This window comes from Sitophilus oryzae, unplaced genomic scaffold (assembly GCF_002938485.1).
Source record: "Sitophilus oryzae breed Bouriz unplaced genomic scaffold, Soryzae_2.0 scaffold_1902_pilon_pilon, whole genome shotgun sequence".
NCBI classification, from domain to species: Eukaryota; Metazoa; Arthropoda; class Insecta; order Coleoptera; family Curculionidae; genus Sitophilus; species Sitophilus oryzae.
The window spans coordinates 230,545-255,968 of record NW_022146616.1 but is presented as its reverse complement, the minus strand read 5'-3'; the positions used below and the strand labels follow the sequence as shown (position 1 = coordinate 255,968).

Here is a 25,424-nt window from a genome sequence, read left to right as displayed (position 1 = left end):
TATTCAGTTAAGATAAAAAATGAAAATAAAAAAATATCAATTTTGGCCAGGTTTATAGACCAAATACATCTATCTGCGGCCCCGGCGAGGCGGGCGCGGCGTTTGAATATGGTTTGGTTAGGTTAGGTTAGTTAATCAGGTAAATTTCCTCTTAATTATCTACTTCCGCACCCTTCTCGCATCTCCAAAATAGCCATATACAATACACGTGATGCATATACGCAAAGTTACGCATCTGTGTATTGTTATATGGCTTTTTAGGAGATGCGAGATGCGAGCGATATTTGAAGATGCGAGTGGTCAAGAATAGGTCCCCAGAGACGGCGCTGGTTGCCGGAAAGCAGAAACCTGCCTCCACTATGTTCGTACCCTTAGAAAATGCTCAAATCGTATTTTTAATCATATCTCAATTTTTTCAAATGGATCGAGGGTGGCTCATTAGCATATTTGGAAAAAGCATTTTTTTACGAATAATTTGTTAGCACGCACTTGGTATTTCGAGTCAAATTTACGTTACGAACCGCAAGTTATAATATCGAATAAACCATATGCGAAAATGTCAAAAGTTGACATATGATATGTCATTCTATTCAGAACATTATTTTCTATCAAATAAAGTAAAAAAATACACAGGGTGCCATTTAAAAATCAAAAGTTATAGTTATTTCCGGTGAAACAGGAAGTGACCGAAAACAATTGAATCCATCAATCAATCCTAATTTATGTCATATAATAACATACTAAATATCGTTTTATAATCTGAAAAAAATAAAATAGTTGTAGGGGTGAGACACTTTTGAGACGCACCCGGTATATTAAATTCATTTAAATGTATTTAATAGGTTTTAATAGGATTATTCGATAATTTAAAAGTATCACAGTATTAAAAACACTCCCTCATAATTGGAATTAATTATTTAATTAATTTATTTATTATTTCTTCATTCCTCTTTGAATCCTGATGCGTTATTGATCTCCTGGTTGTGCCATAGCTCTCCTTTGCATGATTTTATTTTCTGTTGCACTACATTGGAATTGAAAATGATGACAGATATGGCTGAACCGAGGAAGGCACCCAGCCAATAGACTATGACGTGTTCAGCGAACGTGTTTCCGGTGCATCCGAATTTTAGCGACGTTGCCAGTGCCGGATTGAAGTAGCCGCCCGAGAAGTTAAACGCTGAAACAAAAATGTGCGCTGTCATTAATTATATTAATGTACAAAGTTAAAAAGTTCTGTAGAGATTTTTATATCATCCAATTATCTATATACAGGGTGGCGCACCACATTCGCCTCTGTTGATTTTACGAAAACGGAAAAATGTAGAAACAACATTTTTTATGGGTATATGTAGAGAGGCAATGTGCATAATATAAAATTATTTTCAAATGTACAGGGTGTGTCAGAACTAAGATCCATACCAAAGTTATATTTTTTCTTATGGAACACACCCGGTATTTTATTTCATTTTTGGATTCTTGGGCATAAAATAAGAAATAAGGCATTTATTTTAAGGGTTTGTTATGTTTTAACATATGTTTATGTATATATAAAGATGTTTAAATATGCATGCTATAATAAAAAAGTTTGCCAACAACATGTACAGGGTGGGTCAAATTCGACGCTTTTAAATGGAAACACCCTTTTCTATATATAGACGAAAACTAATATCGGTGTCTGGAGCTCAATTTTCATCAAAAACATGATGGTGAAAACCGCACATCAATATCTGTTACCGTTTCGGAGTTACCGGGTGTTTTTCAAAAATGTGCATTTTTAACAAATCGCTGTAACTTTTTTGCTATGGAAATTTTTGTATTTCTATGAAAACATTTCCAAAGCACCTTTTTACGTAGAATTTAATGGTTTAAGTATAATTTTTTTAAAATTAATACTTTAAGAATTATCAACAGAAAATTTGATTTTTTATATGGGACACCCTGTATATTTTTAATTTATTGAAAAAATTTAAAATTACCTTTCAAAAATATAACACACTTGATATTTTGCTCGATTCCTCTAAATATAATTAATAATTCCCGCTTTAAATAAGTAGGCTTTGAACGGCACCGGCTGTAAAGCAAAAAATTCTAGCTGTGAGCATCAATTAAAACGAAAATAATATTTGCTATGAGAGATGAAAAAATTTTATAACAATTTAAAATATATTTAACCAACATCAACACATTTAAACTATATCTAATAACAATAAAAATAAATAGCAAACCAAGACATGAGATTTTGCTACAGGTGTTCGACATATCGACCCTCTTCTGTTATAGACAGACGGGGCAGTTTTTGAACATTTCTCGCGGAATTCATTAACTCAGTGGAGGTGAAAGTACCAATACCAAAATACCCTCTCATAACTGCTAAGTATTTCTAATTCTTGTCTAGATTATACGGAAGAATAAAGAACCTTTATTCTACCGCAAATATATCCATAGGATGAGATCCATGGGCACTAAAGGTTGTCGCCCACTAGGCCGCAGCGCGACGCGGCGCGGCGCTATGTGGAAATTTCTTTTGTCTGCTTGCCATGTATTTAAATGGACCAACGCACATCAGAGCGCGCAGCGCAGAAGCGCGCCGCGGGATTTCCGTCAAGAAGTCGGAAGACTTCTCTAGCAACTTTTTTCCGTCTCCGCCGTTTTGGCGCGTTGCAGTGTGCGTACTCACATTGGAAATAATTTTGCATTCGAGTCTTTTCAGTTGGCTTTTTGACTAGGAACTAGTGATACGTATCAATGGTAGAATTGTATTTTTAAAGGTAAATTAGGCAAATCGATTTTCATAAAGGAATATGATATTTTTTTAAGTCTTCCCTCACTAGAGACAGATGGACGAAATGCCGTTCTATCAAAGATTTAATATAATTGAGGGGTGTAGAGGCAAAACCGGCAATCTCCACTTTTTAACAAAAGTGACAATCTCCAATTTTTAAATTCTAATTACCTAAATATATAAAAAAGATCAGGGTTTTTTTCACCACATAACTAATATACACATCAGAATAAATAAGAATTATCAAAAGTATTAGTAATTTGTCTCTTCTGAAAAAATATGATGAGTAGAGATGCTCGGTGTTTTGCTTCTAAAACCCTCAATTGAGGAGTGCGTAAAATGTTTCCTTTATATTTTGTAATACTGAAAAAAATGATCTTGTCTTTTATTAAATCTGGAAAAAGATGGTAAAATTCTCCAAACTTCTTTCTTTTTTTTTAATCGTATGAGTCCAAACTTTTCCTTACCCCCTCTTCCTCTTCCTCTGTTAGAAGAGCACAAAAAATACACTTTCGTCCGTACTTGAACTCATTGCTTTAAAAACTAAACTACAGTAAGTAAAAAACACTTCGACTATAACTAAATAGCGTTGCCGCGTTTCAAAAGCGCGCTATAGTGGGCGCAGTTCCTTCGCAGCCGGAAAAAATTATCTTCCCAGCGCCGCGCCGCGCAGGATCTAGTGGGCGACAACCTTAAGTCAGGCGGTCTCAACGGCCAACGGCTGGGATCTTGGTTAGCTGTTCAATTATTCTTGAAATTGGCTGCAAAAATTTGCTGATAACTTCAGCGTTCAGAGGCGGCGCGTCGTCTTGCTGGAAAAATATGTTTTCGAGTTCCATTAAGGGCATATCATCAATAAGGGGTCCAAAGCCTACTAGTTAAAAGTGGCGAACTTTTTAAAAATTCTGTATTTCGAAGGGAATTATAACAAAATATCAAGTGTGCTATATTTTTTAAAAGGTAATTTTAAATTCTTTTCAGTTAATTAAAAAATATAGAGGGTGTCCCAAAAAAAAATCAATTTTTCTGTTGATAACTCTTAAATTATTAATTTAAAAAAAATTAGACTTAAACCATTAAATTCTACGTAAAAAGGTGCTTTGGAAATGTTTTCATAGAAATACAAAATTTCCGTTAGCAAAAAAGTTACAGCGATTTGTTAAAAATGCACATTTTTGAAAAACACCCCGTAACTCCGAAACGGTAACAGATATTGATGTGCGGTTTTCACCATCATGTTTTTGATGAAAATTGAGGTCGATATAACCGATATTAGTTTTCGTCTATCTCCTATAGAAAAGGGTGTTTCCATTTAAAAGCGTCGAATTTGACCCACCCTGTACATTACTTTTCAGAGTTAATTCTTCTGTTGACTTTGAAGCCAGAGAAATAAACTGTACTAAAAAATGTTATTGCTTCCTTAAATGTATACAGGGGTATCAAGAACTGTTGGTCTATTTTAAATATTTATTTTACATAAAAACTTCGTTATTTCAAATACAACACTATGTTTTTTTTATGTATGGATCTTAGTTCTGACACACCTTGTACATTTGAAAATAATTTTAAATTATGCACAATGCCTCTTTACATATACCCATAAAAATTTGTTTCTACATCTTTCAATTTTCGTATAATCAACCGAGGCGAATGAGGTGCGCCACCCTGTATATCAACTATATATATTGTATTATCTACAAATAGGAGTCATGTTGACATCAAAATCAAATTTCCCATGTCAAAAAACTCCCAGATACCAATTTTCATTCAAATAGTGACGTTAATTCAGAAATTATTTGGAAAAAATCGAAATAAAAATGAAACTTCTACACCCTGTTTCTCTGAAACTAAGCATTGTAGGACACACATTTATACGATTTTTTTTTCTTATTTTTATCTGCAGAATATGGTGCCGAAGTTTTCGGAATACAGTTGGGACCACCCTTATACTCAAAAATTAAAGAATATATTTGAGTAATAGATTTACTAAATGCTTGTCCGTTTTTTAAGATTTTCAACCAAAGATGGCATTGCAAACTACATACACAGAGTTACAATATGATGCGACGTCTTAAATACACTATATCTGATTGGAATTAAATGGCGAAAATACCAAACCAACTTTCTATATGCTGTATGTCCCATAGATAAATGCAGCAAGTTTAGATTGGAAAGCCCGTAAAAATTTTGGGTCGCGAAATTATTTTGGGTCGCGACCGTTATACGCGATCTGGCGCTGCTATAGCGGTCGCTAAGAACAACGGCAAACAAAAACAGAAATAATTTTCTCTTGTCAAAGTCAGAATCTTCAAAAATCATAATAATCTTTCAAAATCTAAACCGCTCTCATTAAAGAAATTCCGAAAAGTTTTTATAGCGTCCATTTACAAAGTAATAATTGCTATCTTGTGAGTTTAATTCAAGTTTTATTTACTCCAACCGGTGATAATTATGAAAAAGTGGCATTAAAAACTTAAAAAGCTGTGCTGTGAACTGTGAACTGCAAAAACCATCGTGGATCGTGGCATAACGGGCATAACGTCGCTTTCCAATGTTTCACAGGTATTTCATACATGCGTCCTTATATAAAATAAAGTTTCTTGTATGCAACACACTGTCTTTTATTTATAAAATTAAACGAAAATAATAATAAATTTGAATAAACAATATTTGGCGATATAATTCCGCAAAAAGCCGAACCGCTCCGAAATTTTCAAAAGTTTTGGGTCGCGACCGTTGTAAAAATAGCGCCAAATAGTGTTTACATTGTCCTTATGGGCACTTTCCAATCTAAAGTATGTCCATTGGCGGTAGACAAACAGAATTATGTCCTTGTGTGCTGTGGACGTACTGCTGTTTGTTTGTCATTGACAGATGGAAGAGTTTTTTTTATAGTACAACTTTAATATTAAGGTGCCCGTTTTTCATGCCGGTGACTGTAGTTTAGATCATCGATGGTAAATATCGATATTTTGCTATTGAAATATCGATGTTTCGGATACATCGATGCGCCGTTTGTATCCCTAGATAAAAGGCGAGAGAAACTATGGAAATACGGAAATCAGAAGTCATAAATTCGTACGAAATTGTGGATTTGTTTTATGCAAATAGCGGTTAGTTTGCTGTATTTGAAAGGTTCCCGAGGGAACGCTGAACCGTGATCGGTATATTTAAGCAGCTATATTTTTGAGTATTAAATATGAAATCTTTCTCCCTTCATACCCGAACTTAAAATTTATCATATTCCGGACGGATTTTCGAATATGGATTTTGAAATATGCACTGTTTAGTTTTTTCATTCCCTAACGAGTATTGTTTCGAAAAACTTCAATATTCAAAACTGAAATGGAATACATATCGAAGACATACATATCGAAGCCTTGTCGAAAAAATTGAGCTCTGCCTGTTTTGCATTAAGGTCTGTTTCTAAGGAGCTTAACTTGTCAGTGGCTAGAACTGTTTATTATGCACTTTTTGAGTCGCACCTCAGATATGCCCTTCCATTCTGGGGTACGTGTTGTGTGAGTCAATTTGACCGCATTTTCAAGCTCCAGAAGAGAGCTGTTCGATATTCACTGGGACTAAACAGCAGCACTCATTGCCAAGACTTTTTTAAAAAACTAAAAATATTAACTCTTCCTTCCATATTTATATTTGAATCCGTTTGCCTAATACGTAAGCATGTATCAGCTCCTCAAGAAAGGCAATCTCACACTTATCCACTCAGGAGCGCGGAGCAAGATCTTTATCTACCTACCCCACACTCAGAGTCAGTTAAAAGTTCAATATTATACAACTCGAAAAAAATGCACAATCACCTGGAATTTGAAATCAAATCCATAACATCATTTTCTTCATTTCTCAAAGCATTGAAATCGTATTTACTAGACAAGGCTTTCTACGCCGTAAATGACTTATATTTTGATAATCGAATTTGATCTTGTAAACATTGGTCTAATATTTGCTGTTACTATATTTACTATAAACTTACTAAAGATTTTTGAATATTATTTTTATTTCTTTTATTCTTTGACATTGTAAACATTTATAAATGTTTATTTTAAACAATAAGACTGACAATGCAATTTGTATACTTATTTTGTATTCTCTTTTGTTTGTTTACTTAACCTGGGAATCTTATCACACAATAGTTCTAAAAAATAACATTTTACAATTTATTTTGATGTTTTTAATTTTGCTTCATATAATGGCGGTCATAGGTCATACAAAAATTCTGCCTTAAACATGGCGAATTATAATGCAACCATTTTATTATAAATGAATCCCTTTCGTCTTTGTTGTAAAATAAAACGGTATAGGGTAAATATCTATCATTACGCAGAATTTCCAGGCACTATAGAACTATTTTGGACATATTGAGATTTGTGACAAATAGATGTTGCCAAATCTCATTTGATTAGTATTTACTAACAAACATGATCAGATTTTCATGGATTCATGCACGCAATGCATTTCATGCGTGCCCGACGAGTGAGCGGCAAACTAAGGACTTGGAAAAACAACAATAAAACAATACAAACATTACTACAGTAAAACTTTTACATTAACGTGGCAACAATGCTTTTAAGAAGCCGGACAACCCGAGAGATTTTGGCTTTTGAGAACCCAGGGAATTGTCGGGATTATTTGCCGTAATTTCGAGAAGTTTTTTCTTACATGCTCTTTATAACTACTACTGCGTTTGTTAACTTTTTTCCAACTTTGTCCAGAATTCATAATAGCTGTGATAGATTATACTCGTACGTAGATATTACTTTTGCAACAACAACAATAACAAAATAAATAACTAGGTATACCATTTAATTTAAAATGAGGTTATATTATACAATACGAGTTTTATAATGCAGATGTTACAGCGAATTTATTTTGTTAATCACAATTTTATCATATAAGGCTATATAACTGGTGTTGTATACAGCACCGTAGTCTAACGCAATAAAACATTCTATCATACAACGTAATACAACTTTAATAAGACAAGTTCAAGTAACTATTATATGGTCTTGTGACTATACTAGTTATATGAATATTATAGAACTCTTACATGGTGGGTATAATAAAAGTAAGAGTCTAATAAAATAATATGTTTGTTATCATATAGCATTGTCTTATTAAGTGTTATATCATACTAAAAGAAATTATCGTTTAATGCGTTATAGGATACTTTGTAAAAACCACTAGAAAATAGTTTAATATGACAACATTTATTAAAAAGCGGAATGGTCGAAACCAAACGCTTAATAAAATCAAGCAGTCCTTAAGACAACGCTATTCGACTGTTATAAAATAATTCAATCCTTTTAGAATTTCTGTTTGCTAATTGGGTAAAGACTTAAATAATATGTTAGAGCAAAATTAAAGCCTACCTGCTACAACCATTAGTGTGCCAAATACAGCATCTAATATGTGACTGTATTTCCAGGATGTTTCTGCCAATATTCTGGATGCTAATCTACAGAAACATGTGAGTGTAGCTTCTATAACTGCACCAGATATCATGTCCACTTGTAGGTCAGCCGTGCAGTCTTCGTAAGCTTTGTCCATGTGCGTTTCAACTAACTCTAATGACCATAAAACTTGAATATACCTAAAATTCCAAAGCCAATTATACTTCGTTATGTTTTGAAAGGACAATCAAAAATTAATTTCAGGTGAATAACAGATTAATAAAATAGAAATTTAAGCGTTTTAAAATATGATCTATGAATATTTTTCATATGTTTGAAGTTATATGTATTTAAATGTTTTGCCCACTTTGGGAGTAGGTCTTTGGCTTTGACCCTTCGTATACTATGTCGCTATATCGAAATATACTTGTTTATTTTTCAAAGCTTCTCTTTTTTTGGTACATTTTTGGTGTTTTTTAATCATAACTGGTAATATAGTTTTAGTTCTGTAATATAGAGTCTTATCACACCTATACGGGATATGATTGCTGTTTCGTTGTTTAGAGAATTTTTGGATTTCGTTTTTGTTTTAGTTATATAGGGCGAGTCAAATATTTTTAGGGGTAGGATATATCGGCCCCAGAAACACGCCTATGAGGGTTTTTTTGCGAAAAAATGTTTGGAAAATTTTGGAAATTTTTTAAATTTTTATTTAAAAAAACATAATATCTTGATAATTTGGCAACATATGTAGTAGATTAAATTTAAAAGAAAAAATCCACAAAAGATCCAATGGTTTTCAAAATAAGGCGAAAAATCATTTTTTTTAATTTTCAAAGTAAAATATCTCAGTTATTTTGGACTTATTTGAAAAACGGCAAGAGAAAATATGTTTCTTTTATCGAGATCTACCAGTCTTGAAAATATTTGCACTTATTGAAAACTCACCCTGTATAAGGATCCAGGGGGTTAGCTGAGTGATACTATATCGAGCAGTTCATGATAAATATACTGAGTACTACTACTTTGCACTACTTCGCCTTTGAAGAAGACTGTCTTCTTCAAAAACGAATATCTCTAATAAAAATCATCAAAAAAGCTATCAAGATGAACCAAGAAACAAAACAAAGTATGGAGAAAAAATGCACTTTGATGATAAAGATGTTTTTGAAATCCTTACTTTATCAAAACATTCTACAGGGTGTTGCTAACTTTTGCCAAAATAACAAAATTTTGTTTTTCCTCGTATAATAGACAGATGAGGAATTTAATTTTTAACTTGAAAAGAGGCTAACAAGTCAAATAATCTCGGTACAGATTGGTTAGAAAATCATAGAAATCGGCCAACTAGAGCAAAATATATTGAACTTTAAAATAGATGAAAATCTTAAGTGTCCATTTTTCGTGCCTGTCACAGTTTTATTGATACGATAATCAAGGAGTTAGCTGTTAGTGAAATTTATTGTGAAAGGGAGCTTCAATAGATGGAAAACTCTAGTGTGAGATTCACTTTTAGTTAAAATACATAAAAATATTAAAAAAAAGAAAAAAAAATAATAGAGTTAAAGACTTATTTTTAATAAACGACTTAAAATGAAAAATAATATACCGTTTGGAGAAATAATAAAATTTAAACAGTTTTATACACACATATCGCGTACAGCCTCAGGGTTCTTTTATTCTCAGACATTTTATTCTGTCGCTTCGCGTCGCTCTATTATCTTCGCAGTAAATTTCACATTGTATGAAGTAATATGGTGCAACAACCTTAGTTTAGAGCTTCGGTTATGGCTACTATTGTCTGCCGGTTTAGGTCTAACGTACTTTATCTTAAACGGCAAGCGAATAAAATGATGTTTTGATCGTTCAATTCTATCTGTTTAATATACTTGTCTTATATCGCCATGATAAACGAATAAAGGTCTAAAAGTCTGTACAGGTTGTCCCATTTTCGTGTGTTTTACAGAGGGTCTCTTGTTTATGAGTAGAGGTACATTTATGCGGTTTTCACATTACTATACTACTTTTTGATGAAATTAAATATGCTACACACAGATTTGTCATTTATCCTAGCCTGAGTTTTTAGTGTCTGAAATACAGGACGAATTTTAAAATGTTGTGTGACTTAAATTTATGTTTTTTTTAATGAGACAGCTGGATATTATTATTTTTATTTTATTTGCTTTATTATGAGCTTTCGAAAAATATAATATACTTTAGTACCGGGTGGCGTCTCAAAAGCGGATCACCTCTATAACTTTTTTATTTTTCAGATAAAAAAACGAGATTTGGTATGTTAGTATACGACATAAATTAGGATTGATTGACATATTCAGTACTTTTCGGCCACATTCTGTTTCACCGGAAATGACTACAACTTTTGATTTTTAAATGGCACCCTCGGTATTTATTACTTTATTTGATAGAAGAAAAGAAAATTGTATCTAAATTTCAATCCAGAGTGAAAAACACTAATTTTTAATTAAGAAACCTCGGAAAAATAGATTTGATCGTCTAATGTTTTTAATGTCTTGTCCTGGCCGGTTAAAAGACGCCCACCCAAATCTTATTTTTAATCATATCTCAATTTTTTCAAATGGAACGAGGGTGGTTCATTAGCATATTTGGAAAAAGTATTTTTTTACGAATAATTTGGTACCACATACATGTTATTTCAAGTCAAATTTTTGTTATGAACTGCATGTTACAATTTCAAATAAACCATATGCAAAAATGTCAAAAGTTGACATATGATATGTCATTCTATTCAGAGTGTCATTTTCTATCGAATAAAGTAAAAAATATCGATAGTGCCATTTAAATCAAAAGTTGCAGTCTTTTCCGATTAGGGTTACCAGATGAAAACTTGTCCACCCCGGATGAAAACTTGTCCAAATCCGGACGTCATAATTTTTTTAGCGATATATGCGGAAAAATTGTTTTTTAGGAGTAAAATGATACTTTTTGTAACGAGGCCGTAGAATGGACGTTTGACATACAGGCGAGGCACAAAAAATCATTTTTACTCCGAACAGAATATGCTATTTTTTTCAAACGCCACAAATAATTTTTTAAACATTTTCAAACGTTCCAAATAATATAAAAATATTTAAAAGTAATATCTTGTATGTAATTATACGTATATCGAGAAACTATGGTTACGCTCGTTGAATTTGACACTATGTCAGTTTTAATATATTTCGTACTTTTGTGCTTAGGCGTAAAAGTGCTTTACTTTTATGCCTACGCGTTATAATTACTTTTTTATGTTGTCAATCACGTCGCAAAAATTAATACTTTTGTGACGTTTGAAAAAAAAATACATTTACAACTTTCAAAACTTCAAACTTACGAAGTAAAACAATGAATTTACGCAGTGTAAATTTATCGACGATTTTTTAAGTAACTAAATTTATTAAAGCTAATATATTATGGTGCGTTTAGACTTGAGCACGCACGAGCTGAGCGTGCGCGCACGGCATTCGTTCGCGCTCTCGGCTCCCTTCAAATTAAAAACTTATTTTTCGACGAATGAAGCGATCCATTTGTGGGCGCACAGCAGAGTTGTGTTGGCGAAAATAATGGACGACTAAGAAATAGTCGAGGCTGCAGTCATTGTTATGCACAGCTTAATTATTAAAAAGGAGAAAAATCTAAAACATCGTCGCTGGTGGCGAACCGAAATTTTTAGAAATCGATATAATTTACTGCAACAACTTAGTGTCTGAGTAGGGCTATGATCAGTTCAAAAACTTTACAAGAATGACCAGACCGGACTTTGAATATTTACAAAATTTAATAACACCAAAAATTACGAACAAAAGATACAAATTTTAGAGCAGCAATTTCATTAATATCGACATATTCAATATTAATTTTAATTACAAGATCTTGCCATGCGATTTTTTTTTTTTTTTAATAATACAAAGAATCTTTAACATTCCATAATATAGGCAACTTTTCATATTCTTCAATTAATAATAACGAAGATTCATTGATCCACTACATAATTTTAATAAAGAAAACGAAAAAAAAATCACACACGCACGCACGAACGCAGACAAGACAAATTGCCGGTACAAACTGAGCGTTCGCGCACACATAAAATCCCTTTGAGCACGGACCAAAAACCGACACCAGACGGCTCACGTTCGCGGCTGCTCGCGCACAGGCAGATTTAGAGTTTTTTACACTCTTAGTTAAAATAGGAATATAAAAAGATATTGCTACCAATAGATACCAATTTTGTATACAATATAAAATCATTCTTTACCTAAAAGTGAGGAATGCTGCAAGCACTTGGACACCGATTACATACAGGGCGTCCTTCAAACACCTGGTCCCTTCCAAAATCTCTTCTATTGGTGAATACGGACATGCTGATGCGTTTCCCCATTTCGTCGACCACCAGATAGTTAATAAAACTAGGAATATTGCATACGCTGTAACTCCCCAATTATCTGCAACTAAATATATGAAACTATGAGAACAACCAGTGAATTTGTTTTTATATAATAAAATATGTGTATAGATATCAAATAATTATAAAATTACTAACTTTACATATATTATTTATCTGATATTGGAAACGTAATTTTCACTAATAATTACTTAATTGTAACTTGTAAAATATAAAAAAAAAAAAATATACAGGGTTTTTGAAGAACATGTGGCATCTTTCGTGGGGAGATACCTCACGTAAAAATAAGATTTATTATTGATTTGGGTTCGATTCTGCTTTGTTTCGTAGCTACAGGGTGTTAAAGTCTTAATATTTTTTCGATTTATTATAATTTTCTTCCAAATATTTTTAGCGTTTCGAATGAAATTTTGAGGGTAAAAGTTACTATAAATGCGACATATTTTAATGCTAAAACAAAGTGTCGATATATTCACCAGGGACGTGTATATGGGCTATCACTGGACTATTTTTCAAAAAAACATGTGCGCCACTGACTTATTTCTTTTGATATCAAAATTGTGTAGGCCGTTTAATGGTAATTAAAAGTTATCTCTTGATATTTTGTCGAATTTAGCCTCATCGATGAGATAAAAGCAAATTTATTAAACTCAATTAATAAAATTAATAAATTATATTATTTATATATTATATTAAATAGTATTACTATTAGTTATTATTACTATTAGTCCGACCTACAGCAATTTCAAATAAATAATGGTTTTTACAACCTAATTTTAAAAAGTTTTAATATTTCTAAAACTTTGGATTTCCATACCCATGTTTATGCAACTTTTTTATATTTTTTTTTGATGAGGAATCAATGAGTAATTATTTGAAACTTTCGCAAGTTAATGATATTAAAATTTTTTAACGGTTGCTACCTACACTGATAAAAAAGATAGACTTGAACTAAAGTCGTCGTCGTTCTTGAAAAAATAAATTAGTGGCAAGAAAATTTATTTTAGGGTAAAAGAAAATATTTTGCTTGAAGAAAAACTCTCTTAACTCAAGAAAACTGGTTCTCTTAAATTCGAAAATTTCTCTTGAATCTATTTTCATTCAACCAAGTGCAAGTTACTTTGTTTTAAGATAATAAGAAAAATACGCTAGGAAGTACTTCATTCATTCGTTCGAAATTATTTCAATTCAAATAAAAAAAAGTTTGGCAGTATTTTTAGATATTGCCAAAGCATTTGACACCGTTTCTCATGCAAAGTTGCTGAATAAACTGGAAAATATTGGTGTACGAGGCGCGCCACTAGCACTTTTTAGGAACTACCTTTCTAATAGAAGACAAAAAGTAAAAATTGGAAATATACTTAGCGACCCTCAACCTATAACAACGGGAGTACCACAAGGAACTACTCTAGGACCGATATTGTTTTTAATATATATCAACGGAATAAAAGATGTGGCCACAAATGGCAGTATAATTGCATATGCAGACGATACCGCTATAGTTTTTACAGGAAATTCATGGGATGAGGCTTATGAAGCAGCAGAACAAGGTCTATGTAAAATACGGGAATATCTTGATGACGGACTATTAACATTAAATATTAAAAAAACAAGTTTCATAACCTTCACTCTTACAAGTGTTGATCAACCCCAAAAAAATTATTTGTTGGTTCATTCTCAAAATTGTCTAGTTAATAATATATGCCAAAATTGTCCAAAAATAAATAGAATTTCTTATGCTAAATACCTCGGAATAAATGTAGATCAGCACTTGAGATGGAAGGAACATATTGATTTAGTCAAGAAAAAAATAAGAAGTATGTTTCATAAGTTTTATCAAATGAGGGAATTTATGGAAAAGAATCTTTTGATTACTCTGTATTATAGCCTTGTGGAATCTATTCTCAGATATTGTATTATTGTTTGGGGATCAAGCTTTAATAACATTATAAAAAGTCTTGAAGTTTGCCAGAAAAAAATACTAAAAATAATCTTAAAAAGGAACAATGGATATCCAACCGAAAATCTATTTTTAGAGGCTGAGGTATTAGATTTGAGATGTCTATATGCTCATTCTATTGTGATGTACCTTTATAATAAACCTGAATTACGGAGTGTACAAAATCATAACTATCTCACAAGAGCGGTAAGTAGTAAAACTCTCAGCGTTCCATGTTTTCACAGATCTCACGTACAGAGAACAGTACTTTATTTTGCACCTAAATTGTTTAACGTAATTCCATATAACGTACGTATAATTAACCAGCAGAGAAAATTTAAGATTCTTTCAAAAAAATACATAACTGATAATAAAAGCGCGGTACACAAAATACTTGCATTGAACTAAAAATAAGTTTTAAAATTCATGTAACATATAATATAATTATATAAAATAAAAAAAAATAAAATAAAACATATAAAATGTACATCCCGCTGGCCTCTCTCATCCCCGCCAATTGCCGCTCATTATTTGGGACACTTGTGCTTGTTTTATGTTTGTTTTAGTGCAGGAAATTTATGCACACTGGGTTTTTGAGTTTTTTTTGTTTCGATTGTTGTACATAGTTTCAGTTTGCGTATTTTATTGTTTTTTTCTTTCTATTGCACCTATGATTCATTTCTTTGATATAGTTATTACTTATTTGTTAGAGTGTCTAGCACACACAGCAATTGAATTTGCTAGGTGCTATGAAAAAGAAGTAAGAGTATCTATCACAGCATTTTTGATACATCGGTGTCCGAAAATTACCAGAAATAAGTTGTTATAAAAATTTTCACATTCAAAGAAACATTCGAAGTTTTTCCTATATTTAGGTTTATTATATTATTTTTTTAGTATAAACTTGACTTATTATTATGCAGGGGTAAGAATAGTTAAAGAATTTTTGTTTTAAATTGATTTGTTATTAAAGTTGTTATTATTCAAGAAACATGGTCATTTTTCCAATAGCTAAATACTACTTTGATGAAGAATAATAACAACACGCAAAGACGATAACGAAGGACGGTGTATACAATCAGTCGGCAGTCCGATCAGTCGTACATCATAGTACGCACGGATTTTGTTGCTTGGAATTTTTCACTTGGAATTTTGCATAATTTGCTTTTTAAACGCATATCGTATAACAAATTAGTGATCGTTATTAACATGCATTTGTCATTTTTTATGGACAAATTTTAGGATATATGGATTCTTTAAAGGAGTTTCTGAAAAAATGGAAATTAGAGCATTTATTTGCTATATTTCAAGGTAAGAGACATTTACCTAATGCACCTGTTTAGATAATGCATGTGTGACTATAGATAGAATAAGAATATAGGTATCGATTTTTTTATGCAAATAATTACAAAAATTTTAGAATTTCAAGTCGTCGTATTAAAAAATACAAAATGTGACCAAAGCTTATAATTTTAATAATGTATTTGCTTTACTTTGAAATCGTGATGTAACATTTCTTTATAATTTGTAGAGTGATGAACCACCCCAAAAAATACCAAGAAGTGAAGAAGCAGAAATAACTACTATCGAGGAAAATAATATCACTTTACTTACTACAGACCAGGAAAACCTAAATTTATCAGAAAATAATATACCTCGTAATATGCCTGTATAATATGATGTATAGACTTCTCTTAGATCAAAATAAATTTTAGTTGAGTCAATAGTATTCGCTATTGGTTTAAGAAAAGTGTCTCTTTAATCAAGAAATGTCCTTTTTCAATCAAGCATTTTTGCATGAATCAAAGAGACTATTGTTCTTGTAGCAAGAACTTCTTTGCATATTCATTTTGGGTCAAGAGTAAAATACTTTGGACAGATTGATTCTTCTATTCTCTAAAGTAATTTTTTAAAGCTTATGAAAAGATAGTTAATGCTTTGGGCAAAGAAACGTCGTTCTTGGCCCTATTGAAAAGCGCCAATCTTGTGGGTCAAAGTCATATTCATTGTAGTTTCAGTGTAGACTTCGGATCAAGGTAAATTAATAAAATTGCGTTTGTCTCATCAAGGAGGCCGAAATCAACAAAATATCAAGAGACAACTTTTAATCGATATTAAACTGCTTATACTATTTTGCTAACTAGAGAAAAAAAGTCAGTGACGTACATGATTTTTTTAAGAAAAATATTCCACTGATAACCCATATGCACGTCACGGTGGATATGTCGACACTTTTTTAGCTTTAAAATATGTCGCATTTATAGTAACTTTTACCCTCAAAATTTTCTTCGAAACGTTAAAAGTATGTGGAAGAAAATTATCATAAATCGAAAAAATATTAAGATTTTAACACCCTGTAGCTACAAAACAAAGCAGAATCGGACCTATGTTGATATGAAAAATAAATCTTATTTTTACGTGAGGAATCTTCCCACAAGAGATGGCACATATTTTTTGAAACACCCTGTATAAAATAAGTATCGAGATCGTTAAAAAGATTCATTCAAGCTAATCATTCTCCTTCAATCATCCTTCACACCTACTATACGATTGAAAAAAAAAACGGTGTTCAAGATGGCTGAGGAAGAACAATCGATGATAATTTTTGGCGAGGTCGAGCCCTAGGCGCCTTTATTTAGAATTATTTGTCTGAAAACGTTCAATTCTTTTTTAATTTTTCTATAATTGTTAATTTTTGACAAGTTTTATGTCAATTTTAGTAAATAGGGTCTAGAGGTGTACCTCGCCAAAGTTATCATCGATTGTTATTCTCCAGCCGTCTTTGACGCCGTTTTTTTTTCGGCAATACGGTAATATAAAGCATTTTCAAACTTTTTCTCTACTTACCAATAATTAATTCAAAACAACAAGCGCATAACTCTAAAGTGGCTATAAATTCGTAAAGCAAGTCTCTAACTACTTGTTTTGATTCGTCTATAAATCGTTCTACTAATTTTCTGGCTAAATTGGCTAAAAGTAACGTTAATAAAATATAGCTGGTGGAAATTATTAACGGATTTACGCCATAGATGTTTCTTCTCTTACTGAAACAAACAAAATAAATAAAATTGATTTACTTGAGAGGTTGTTTACTAAAGTATATGACAAATATTTTCTTATTTAATGCTAAAATAAATAAACATAATTTTATATTGTTTATTTGAATTAAATTAATATGTGTAGAAATGCAATTTAAGTCATGTTATCATCATTTTTAGGTGATTCAACCATTTCCAATTATGGTGTAGCCTCCTTTACATATTTAGATACTCTCTTTGTAGTTAGGCCCATTGTTTGTTTATTGTTGGCTATGCGGGCCAATGTTATAACTGCTAATTTCCTAATATCATGGTCCCATCTCAGCTTTGGTCTTTTTCTAGGTCTCTTAATTCCTTGTGGGTATCATGAGGTAATTTTTGTGGTCTATCCGTTGTCCGTCCTTCTTGCCAGGTGTCCTGCCCATCAGGGGGGTGACAGTAAACCGGAAAATTGGAAACAGTTCTGGTGCGATCCTACCCAGGCAAAAAGCATGGCCTTCTAGATTGTCCTAGAAAAAAAATTGAATATTTCTCTATGATTTCTGTTACGGAACATTTTTATGCACGTCGGCGTCCTCTTCTTTTGTCTGTGTGTCAGCTCCGGAGGCCTCTGGCAAGATCGGGCGCCATTTTAATTTTTGCCGTTTAGATTTGATAGGAAGTTTGTTTATGATCATAGCAATGATGTTTTTTGATATAAAGTTCCTTGTTAACACTTTAATAAAGTATATATGATATTAATTACATGAAAAAAATTATGAAATCGGCGTTTCTACATATAGTAGAAACAAATGAGGTATTTATCATTTTATTATTATATTTTTTATTCATTTTATTTTCATTTAAGTCCTGTTTGATTTAATTCACCAAAGTCTTATGTACTTATATTTATGTTTTTTTTACATAATTTTTTTATTCCAGGTTTTGTGTGGGTTCCGGTTGCCTTTTTCCTGCTTCCAGTTATTTAGTTTTATGCCCGTGAAGCTGTGAAAATAATTGTTTATCTTCAAGTTTCTGTAAATCAATGCACTGTTACTTTACTAATTCACTTTAACACAGCATCTCTGATATTATTTAAATATTTGATATTGATACAGTAGTTTATGTGTTTATATCTCTTTAATTGTATTGATTTAGCGGCGGATACAGAGGGGGGGACCATGGGGCTCCGCCCCCCCTAAAAACTGTAAATTGTGTTAAGTATTAGGCTTTTGGGTTAAAAATAGCACCTAAAAAGCAAATTCTATACTACTTTTTTGATTTGCCCCCCCCCTAAAATAAATTCCTGTATACGCCCCTGTATTGATGTTCTACATTTCAAATAAATATTTTTGAGTAATTTTGTTGTATTATTTACTACTAGAAAGAGTAGTAAGTATATTAACCCTCATTTAAACCTTCTGAACAGCCCGCCATTAAAATCCGGAAACGGAAATAAATTTAATAAAATTGAAATTGTCATGTCAAATGTCCCAGTTGCCATATCTGAAAATTAGTTACCCAGGCAGCCGCACTGTTTCCATGATTTAACATTGACGTGACACTTCTTGTATTTATTATTTTATGTTGCCCATTGCCACTTGAGAGATTCGACTCTGTGGATGACATCCATTACCTGGGTCTTTTGTCGTATCCACTCTATTCTTTTACGGTCTTTCTTGGTTATTCCCAACATATTTCGTTCCATTAAGCGTTTGCGACCTGTAGTTTCCTTATAATGTCCGAATTAACCAATAACAAATATAAATAATAAATGGTTTTTATAAATATACTATAGCCAACGGCAGGATCCCTGTTCTCACAGGTTATAGGACCTGACAGGTGTCTGTCATTTGCATTCACAGGCAAATTATACTTTCTGTAATTTTTTGGATGTTCCATGTGTCATTGGACAGACTATACCTTCTGCGAATAAACTCAACATACGGTATAATAGTTTAGTATACTTATTATTATTTGTAACTCACTTGTATCCTAGAATGCCTAATTTCTTAACTACTTTTGTTAAAGCTCTTTCCACAGTCCATTTAGCCATTGATTCACTAAACAATCTTAGATAACTTTAACGTAAATTATACAATAATACACAAATATTCGTAGTAAATTAGTGCGGACAGTTGGAATCAAAGCAGAAAACTGAGTTATTAATAGTTCATTAATAACTCGGTGTTTTGCCAAGATTTTTTCCCGCTCACTATAAATAGTTACGATTATGTACGCGAAACAGAAAACTGCAATTTCGATAATAAAAAATTTGAAAGAAATACACAAATTGTTCATAATAAGATTAATAAGTTCAGTGTCTAAATGATATAGTTGTTATAAGAAATAATAATTGTTCATACTGGAGTGATATGAATGCGAAATGCAGCAAATTTTGATAATATAAACAAATTATAAATGTACAGGGTGTCCCACTTAAGATGGATACAAGCCAATATCTTGGTTGTTTGCTGAGCGATTTTTTTCATTTTTGGCATGAGGCTGTATGGCTATAAGACGTACATTTTGCCCAGGGTAAGAAATGCGATACCTCATAGACGTACGTTTTAATGGGGATTGATATTTTTCGAGTCAAGAGTAAACTACCATTGGGACAGTATTTATTTCAAATCTGATAAGTTATATTTAATCCTCCTTACCTAAGATACTTAAGTTCTAATTTTGATAAATATTGTTGACAGGGTGTGTCATTAAAATAAGCCATTTTTATTTTTAATATTATTTTTTAAGTACTTACGACGCCACTGGATAAACAACAGGTTTCTTATCAATAATCAATTATAACCAATTATCAATTAATAATCGATTTAAGTTTTCAGATAGCTCCCATAATAATTAAGATACGATACAAAAAAACTAAATATTTTCAATTTATTTTGTTTACTTTAAAAAATTGTTTTTTAAGTTTGCTAATACAAATGAATAAAATGAGTTACAAAATAATTTAAAAACCCAGTTTTGAATGGAATCTGAAATATGATTTTTATTCGTTTTATTGAGAAATATTTAAAAAAATCCAAATAGTTAGATATTTAAAACAATCACTATAAAAAAAAATTCCCATAGCCATCTTTGCTGCAAGCGGCTGCTATAAAACTTTGTATTCATAAGTTTAGCATAAAATAGAGAAGTCATACCCACCAACAAATAATCGGGACTCGGTGGGACTTTTTGATAATTACGAAAGAAAGATGCAAACTATATTAAATTTCTCTGAAAAATGTATATTTTCACGGAGAATAGAGTTAAATAAACACCCAAATGTTTCAAAATTTCTTTTAAATTATTCGTTAAAGTATGGGCTAAAACTTTTATATGGGGCACATGAATGAAGTCATTTATTTAATCCATAATTTGCTCTATAAACTTCCCACATATTAAATATCTTTAACAAGAAACGCATATATTGTATTTCCATAATATATAGGTGGCTGATAAATATATTCTTTGATTATTTTTTCATTTTCAGTTAAAAAACAGAACATTTTAATAAATAATATCTTAACAAATGATACTAAAACAATTATGTTTCAGTACACAACATGACGTATTTTTATCCATATAAAAAGTCGATATATATAAATAAATTTTTATTCTGTTTTAACAAAAGACTCAGATCTGTACAGGGTAGGTCAAATTCGACGCTTTTAAATGGAAACGCCCTTTTCTATAGGAGATAGACGAAAACTAATATCGGTGTCTGGAGCTCAATTTTCATCAAAAACATGATGGTGAAAACCTCACATCAATATCTATTACCGTTTCGGAGTTATGTTTTTCAAAAATGTGCATTTTTAACAAATCGCTGTAACTTTTTTGCTATGGAAAATTTTATATTTGTATAAAAACATTTCCAAAGCACCTTTTTACGTAGAATTTAATGGTTTAAGTATATATTTTTTTAAATTAATAATTTAAGAGTTATCAACAGAAAAATTGATTTTTTATTTGGGACACCCTCTATATTTTTAATTAACTGAAAAGAATTTAAAATTACCTTTCCAAAAATATAGCACACTTGATATTTTGTTATAATTCCCGTCGAAAGACAGAATTTTTAAAAGTTCGCCACTTTTAACTAGTAGGCTTTGGGCCCTTTATTGATGATATGCCCTTAATGGAACTCGAAAACATATTTTTCCAGCAAGACGACGCACCGCCTCTAAACGCTGAAGTTATCAGCAAATTTTTGCAGACAACTTCAAAAATAATTAGATAGCTAACCAAGATCCCAGCCGTTGGTCGTCGAGGCCGCCTGACTTAGTGCCCATGGATTTATGGATGGATATATTTGCGGTAGAATAAAGGTTCCTTATTCTTCCGTATCATCTAGACAAGAATTAGAAATACTTAGCAGTTATGAGAGGGTATCTTTCACTCCCACTGACTTAATGCTTCCGCGAGAAATGTTCAAAAACTGCCCCGTCTGTCCATAACTGTGATATGATATAAGACGGTCGATATGTCCTGTAGCCAAATCTCATGTCTTGGTTTGCTATTTATTTTCATTGTTATTAGATATAGTTTAAATGTGTTGATGTTGGTTAAATATATTTTAAATTGTTATAAAATTACTTAAATATTTATTACCGCCGGTGCCGTTCAAAGCCTACTTATTTAAAGCGGGCGAATTTTTATATACTCTATATCTCGAAGAGGAATCGAGCAAAATATCAAGTGTGTTATATTTTTGGAAAGGTAATTTTAAATTATTTTCAATAAATTAAAAATATACATGGTGTCCCATATAAAAAATCAAATTTTCTGTTGATAATTCTTAAATTATTAATTTAAAAAAAAATCTACTTAAAGCATTAAATTCTACGTAAAAAGGTGCTTTGGAAATGTTTTCATAAAAATACAAAGTTTTCCATAGCAAAAAAGTTACAGCGATTTGTTAAAAATGCATATTTTTGAAAAACACCCCGTAACTCTGAAACAGTAACAGATATCGATATGCGGTTTTCACCACCATGTTTTGACAAAAATTGAGCTCCAGACACCGATATTAGTTTTTGTCTATCTCCTATAAAAAAGGGTGTTTCCATTTAAAAGCGTCGAATTTGACCCACCCTGTACAACTTATACTTATAACTGAATAAATAAGATTAGAAAATAGTTTCTGGTTTCCTTAGCAACAATTTGTTTTCAATTTCGGGTCCTTTATAAAACCTCGTCTTTCATCGCTTGAAAGCCATTGGTCAGCGCAAAATGGACGCTGCATAGCTCAAAAGACCGATAAATGTGTGTCCGATGTTCAATTATAGCTTCTAAGAGACCGACTAACAAGTTTAAAGGAAAAACTAATGCTTAAAGTGACGCAAAAGCGATAAATTGAAATAGTTGTGTGCAGTTTACTTCGTTAGAACGAACCCTTTATACTTACAGAATTTTAAATGGAATATAGGAAATACAATTGTGAATGATTTAGAGACAACATTTTTTGAGTCCGGGTTTTAGAGATTCCTTGTCAGGATACAGTCTCAGGGTTAATATTAAGGGTTCTATGTTAAAGAAAAACTAGGAACCATCGATTTCATCAGATGCTTTCCAATGCTGAAAAATAAGGACAGTTCCCATTCCGATTTAAAAATTGGAGTGCAAAAGAGGTGTCACTTAGTGCAGCTTAAGGACATAAATATATGGCCGCTAGTAACCATAACAGATTCACCCTCAACATCCTTAAACCAAACGTCTTTAACTTCTTCGTCTGAACCTGCTCAAAATCTCAAAATAAACATCATTTAGAACCGCAAGCTACCTCATCTACTTGACCCACCACTGGCAACTATGCCAAGGGAGGTAAGAACTATTAAGATTGGTTCTGACAGGGAGGCTATAGCTGCTTGCAAGTCCCTGGCGATGGAAAATCGAGAAATAATTGTGCAGGAAGTACGAAGAGAGATGGTTTGATAGTTATGGACCACCATAGTGCGGCTGTCTCAGGACTCAGATGCGGTAAATGGACGTTACGTGTTGGCCAGGTTGAGAGACCTCTCCATTTTGAAATCTCTTGGGCTATTCCTTGCTTATCTTCACGACCAACCATCCAGTGTATGTTTTGAAGGATTTATGAGTACCAGCATCAAATTGATGCTGGCATCAGAAGGGCTACCTAGTGACCTAGATTCCTTACGTAAGTTGTACTACCGCGTCCATAACGCTTTTGGTATTGGTTCAACTGAAGTTGATGCAGATCTTTCAGCCTTCAGGTCACTCTTTTCTGCAGAGAGCCTTCTACGACTTCTAAAGATTAGGGAAAGTCATGGTAAATCTTATTCCAGTGGCTCCCCAAAGAAGAGTAAACATTTTTAGTTGAATTGACGCGAACAGAGGATCAAGCACCCTGTGAAAAATTAAGCGATAGCAAGCTTGGTCTATTCCTTATTAATATTCAGTCCTTAAGACATAAAACAGATGAATTATGATCTTTTACTAGAAGAACTTGAATTTCCAGATATCATTGCCATAACTGAGCACTTGTTAAATTTTGATGAGCCTGTGTTTGTTAAAAATTATACCACAGTAGCCAGATTTAATAAAACAAATTTATCTCATGGAGGTACTATGATAATGTCTTTAAAGAACGACTTTTCCGATGTAACTAACTAACTCAATTAAAATATGAAATTTTGGGAGATGTGTTTGGTTTTAAAGGAACTTTCTATTGCATTTTCCAGAGCGAACTTTGAACAGTTCATTCGAACAAGTCAAGAGGAAAATAATAAATGTCCTGGCACTCGTTGAACAGGTTTTCCTAATTTAAAAGTCAAATAGTTATTTCAACAACCACTCTAAGCAATGGCATTTTGAAAAGAAAGAAAAATCTTTACGACAAAAATAAAGTCTAAAGTTCGTGTTATGAATCTCAATCTTAGTTTAGTTGTCAATCTGAGTTTTAGCCATTATTTCTTTGTACTGTGTTAATGGATATAAGTAAAAACTTTTAAATTTATTTAGAAATCTATACTAATATATAAGATCCTGCTCAAATCACTCAACGTAAGAAGCTCAATTTTGGCATACAGGTTGATTCTAGGGTCTAGAGGTTCGATAAGAAGGGATTTTTCCAAATTTCAGTTCCAAGGGGGTGAAACCACCCCTCAAATATAACAATATTTTTTATTTAAAAAACGATCAAGTTTCCGAAAAAATGCTTAAACACGTATATTTTATTTTGTATTTTACATATTTAAGATTCTTTAAAAACGTATACAGGGTGTTTTGAAAAATCTGGTGATTAATCACGATCCTGCTTAAAGCGCTTGACGTAAAAAGCTGATTTTTGGAAAACGGATTGACTATAGGGTGTAGAGGTTCGATAAGAAGGGATTTTTCGAAACTCGAATTCTAAGGGGGTGAAACCACCCTTCAAATATTAGAATATTTTTTATTTAAAAACCGGTGAGTTTTTCGGAAAAACTCTTAAACAAGCATATTTTATTTTGTTGTTTTACATATTTTAAGATTTTTTAAAAATTTATACAGGGTGTTTCATAAAATATGACCATTGAGTAATCACGATTCTGCTTAAACTGCTTGACGTTTACAGCTGATTTTCGGCAGACGGATTGACTTTGGGGTGTAGAATTTCGATAAGGAGGGATTTCTCGAATCTCAAATTTAAAGAAGGTGAAAACGCCCCTCAAATATGTATTACATTATTTGTTATTTAAAAAACGGTTAGTCTTTCGGGAAAACGCTTGGACACGCATAATTTATTTTGTTTTTTACATATTTTGAATTTTTTTAAAAAATCATACAGGGTGTTCCAAAAAGTTGGGTAATTGATTAACCACGATTCTGCTTAAACTGCTTGACGTAAAAAGCT

General features: G+C 32.0%; 1 protein-coding gene across 1 annotated transcript; it reads right to left on the bottom strand.

Annotated features, from left to right (window-relative positions):
* Positions 1-830: 830 nt before the first annotated feature.
* LOC115883439 (aquaporin-11) lies at positions 831-19,721 on the bottom strand. Its single transcript, XM_030901803.1, has 5 exons — positions 19,558-19,721; positions 17,400-17,596; positions 12,467-12,659; positions 8,173-8,393; positions 831-1,180 (listed from the first exon to the last, which is right to left on the bottom strand). Exons 1-5 carry the CDS (start codon positions 19,623-19,625, stop codon positions 942-944), a joined length of 918 nt encoding a protein of 305 aa, XP_030757663.1. The 5' UTR covers positions 19,626-19,721; the 3' UTR covers positions 831-941.
* Positions 19,722-25,424: the final 5,703 nt, after the last annotated feature.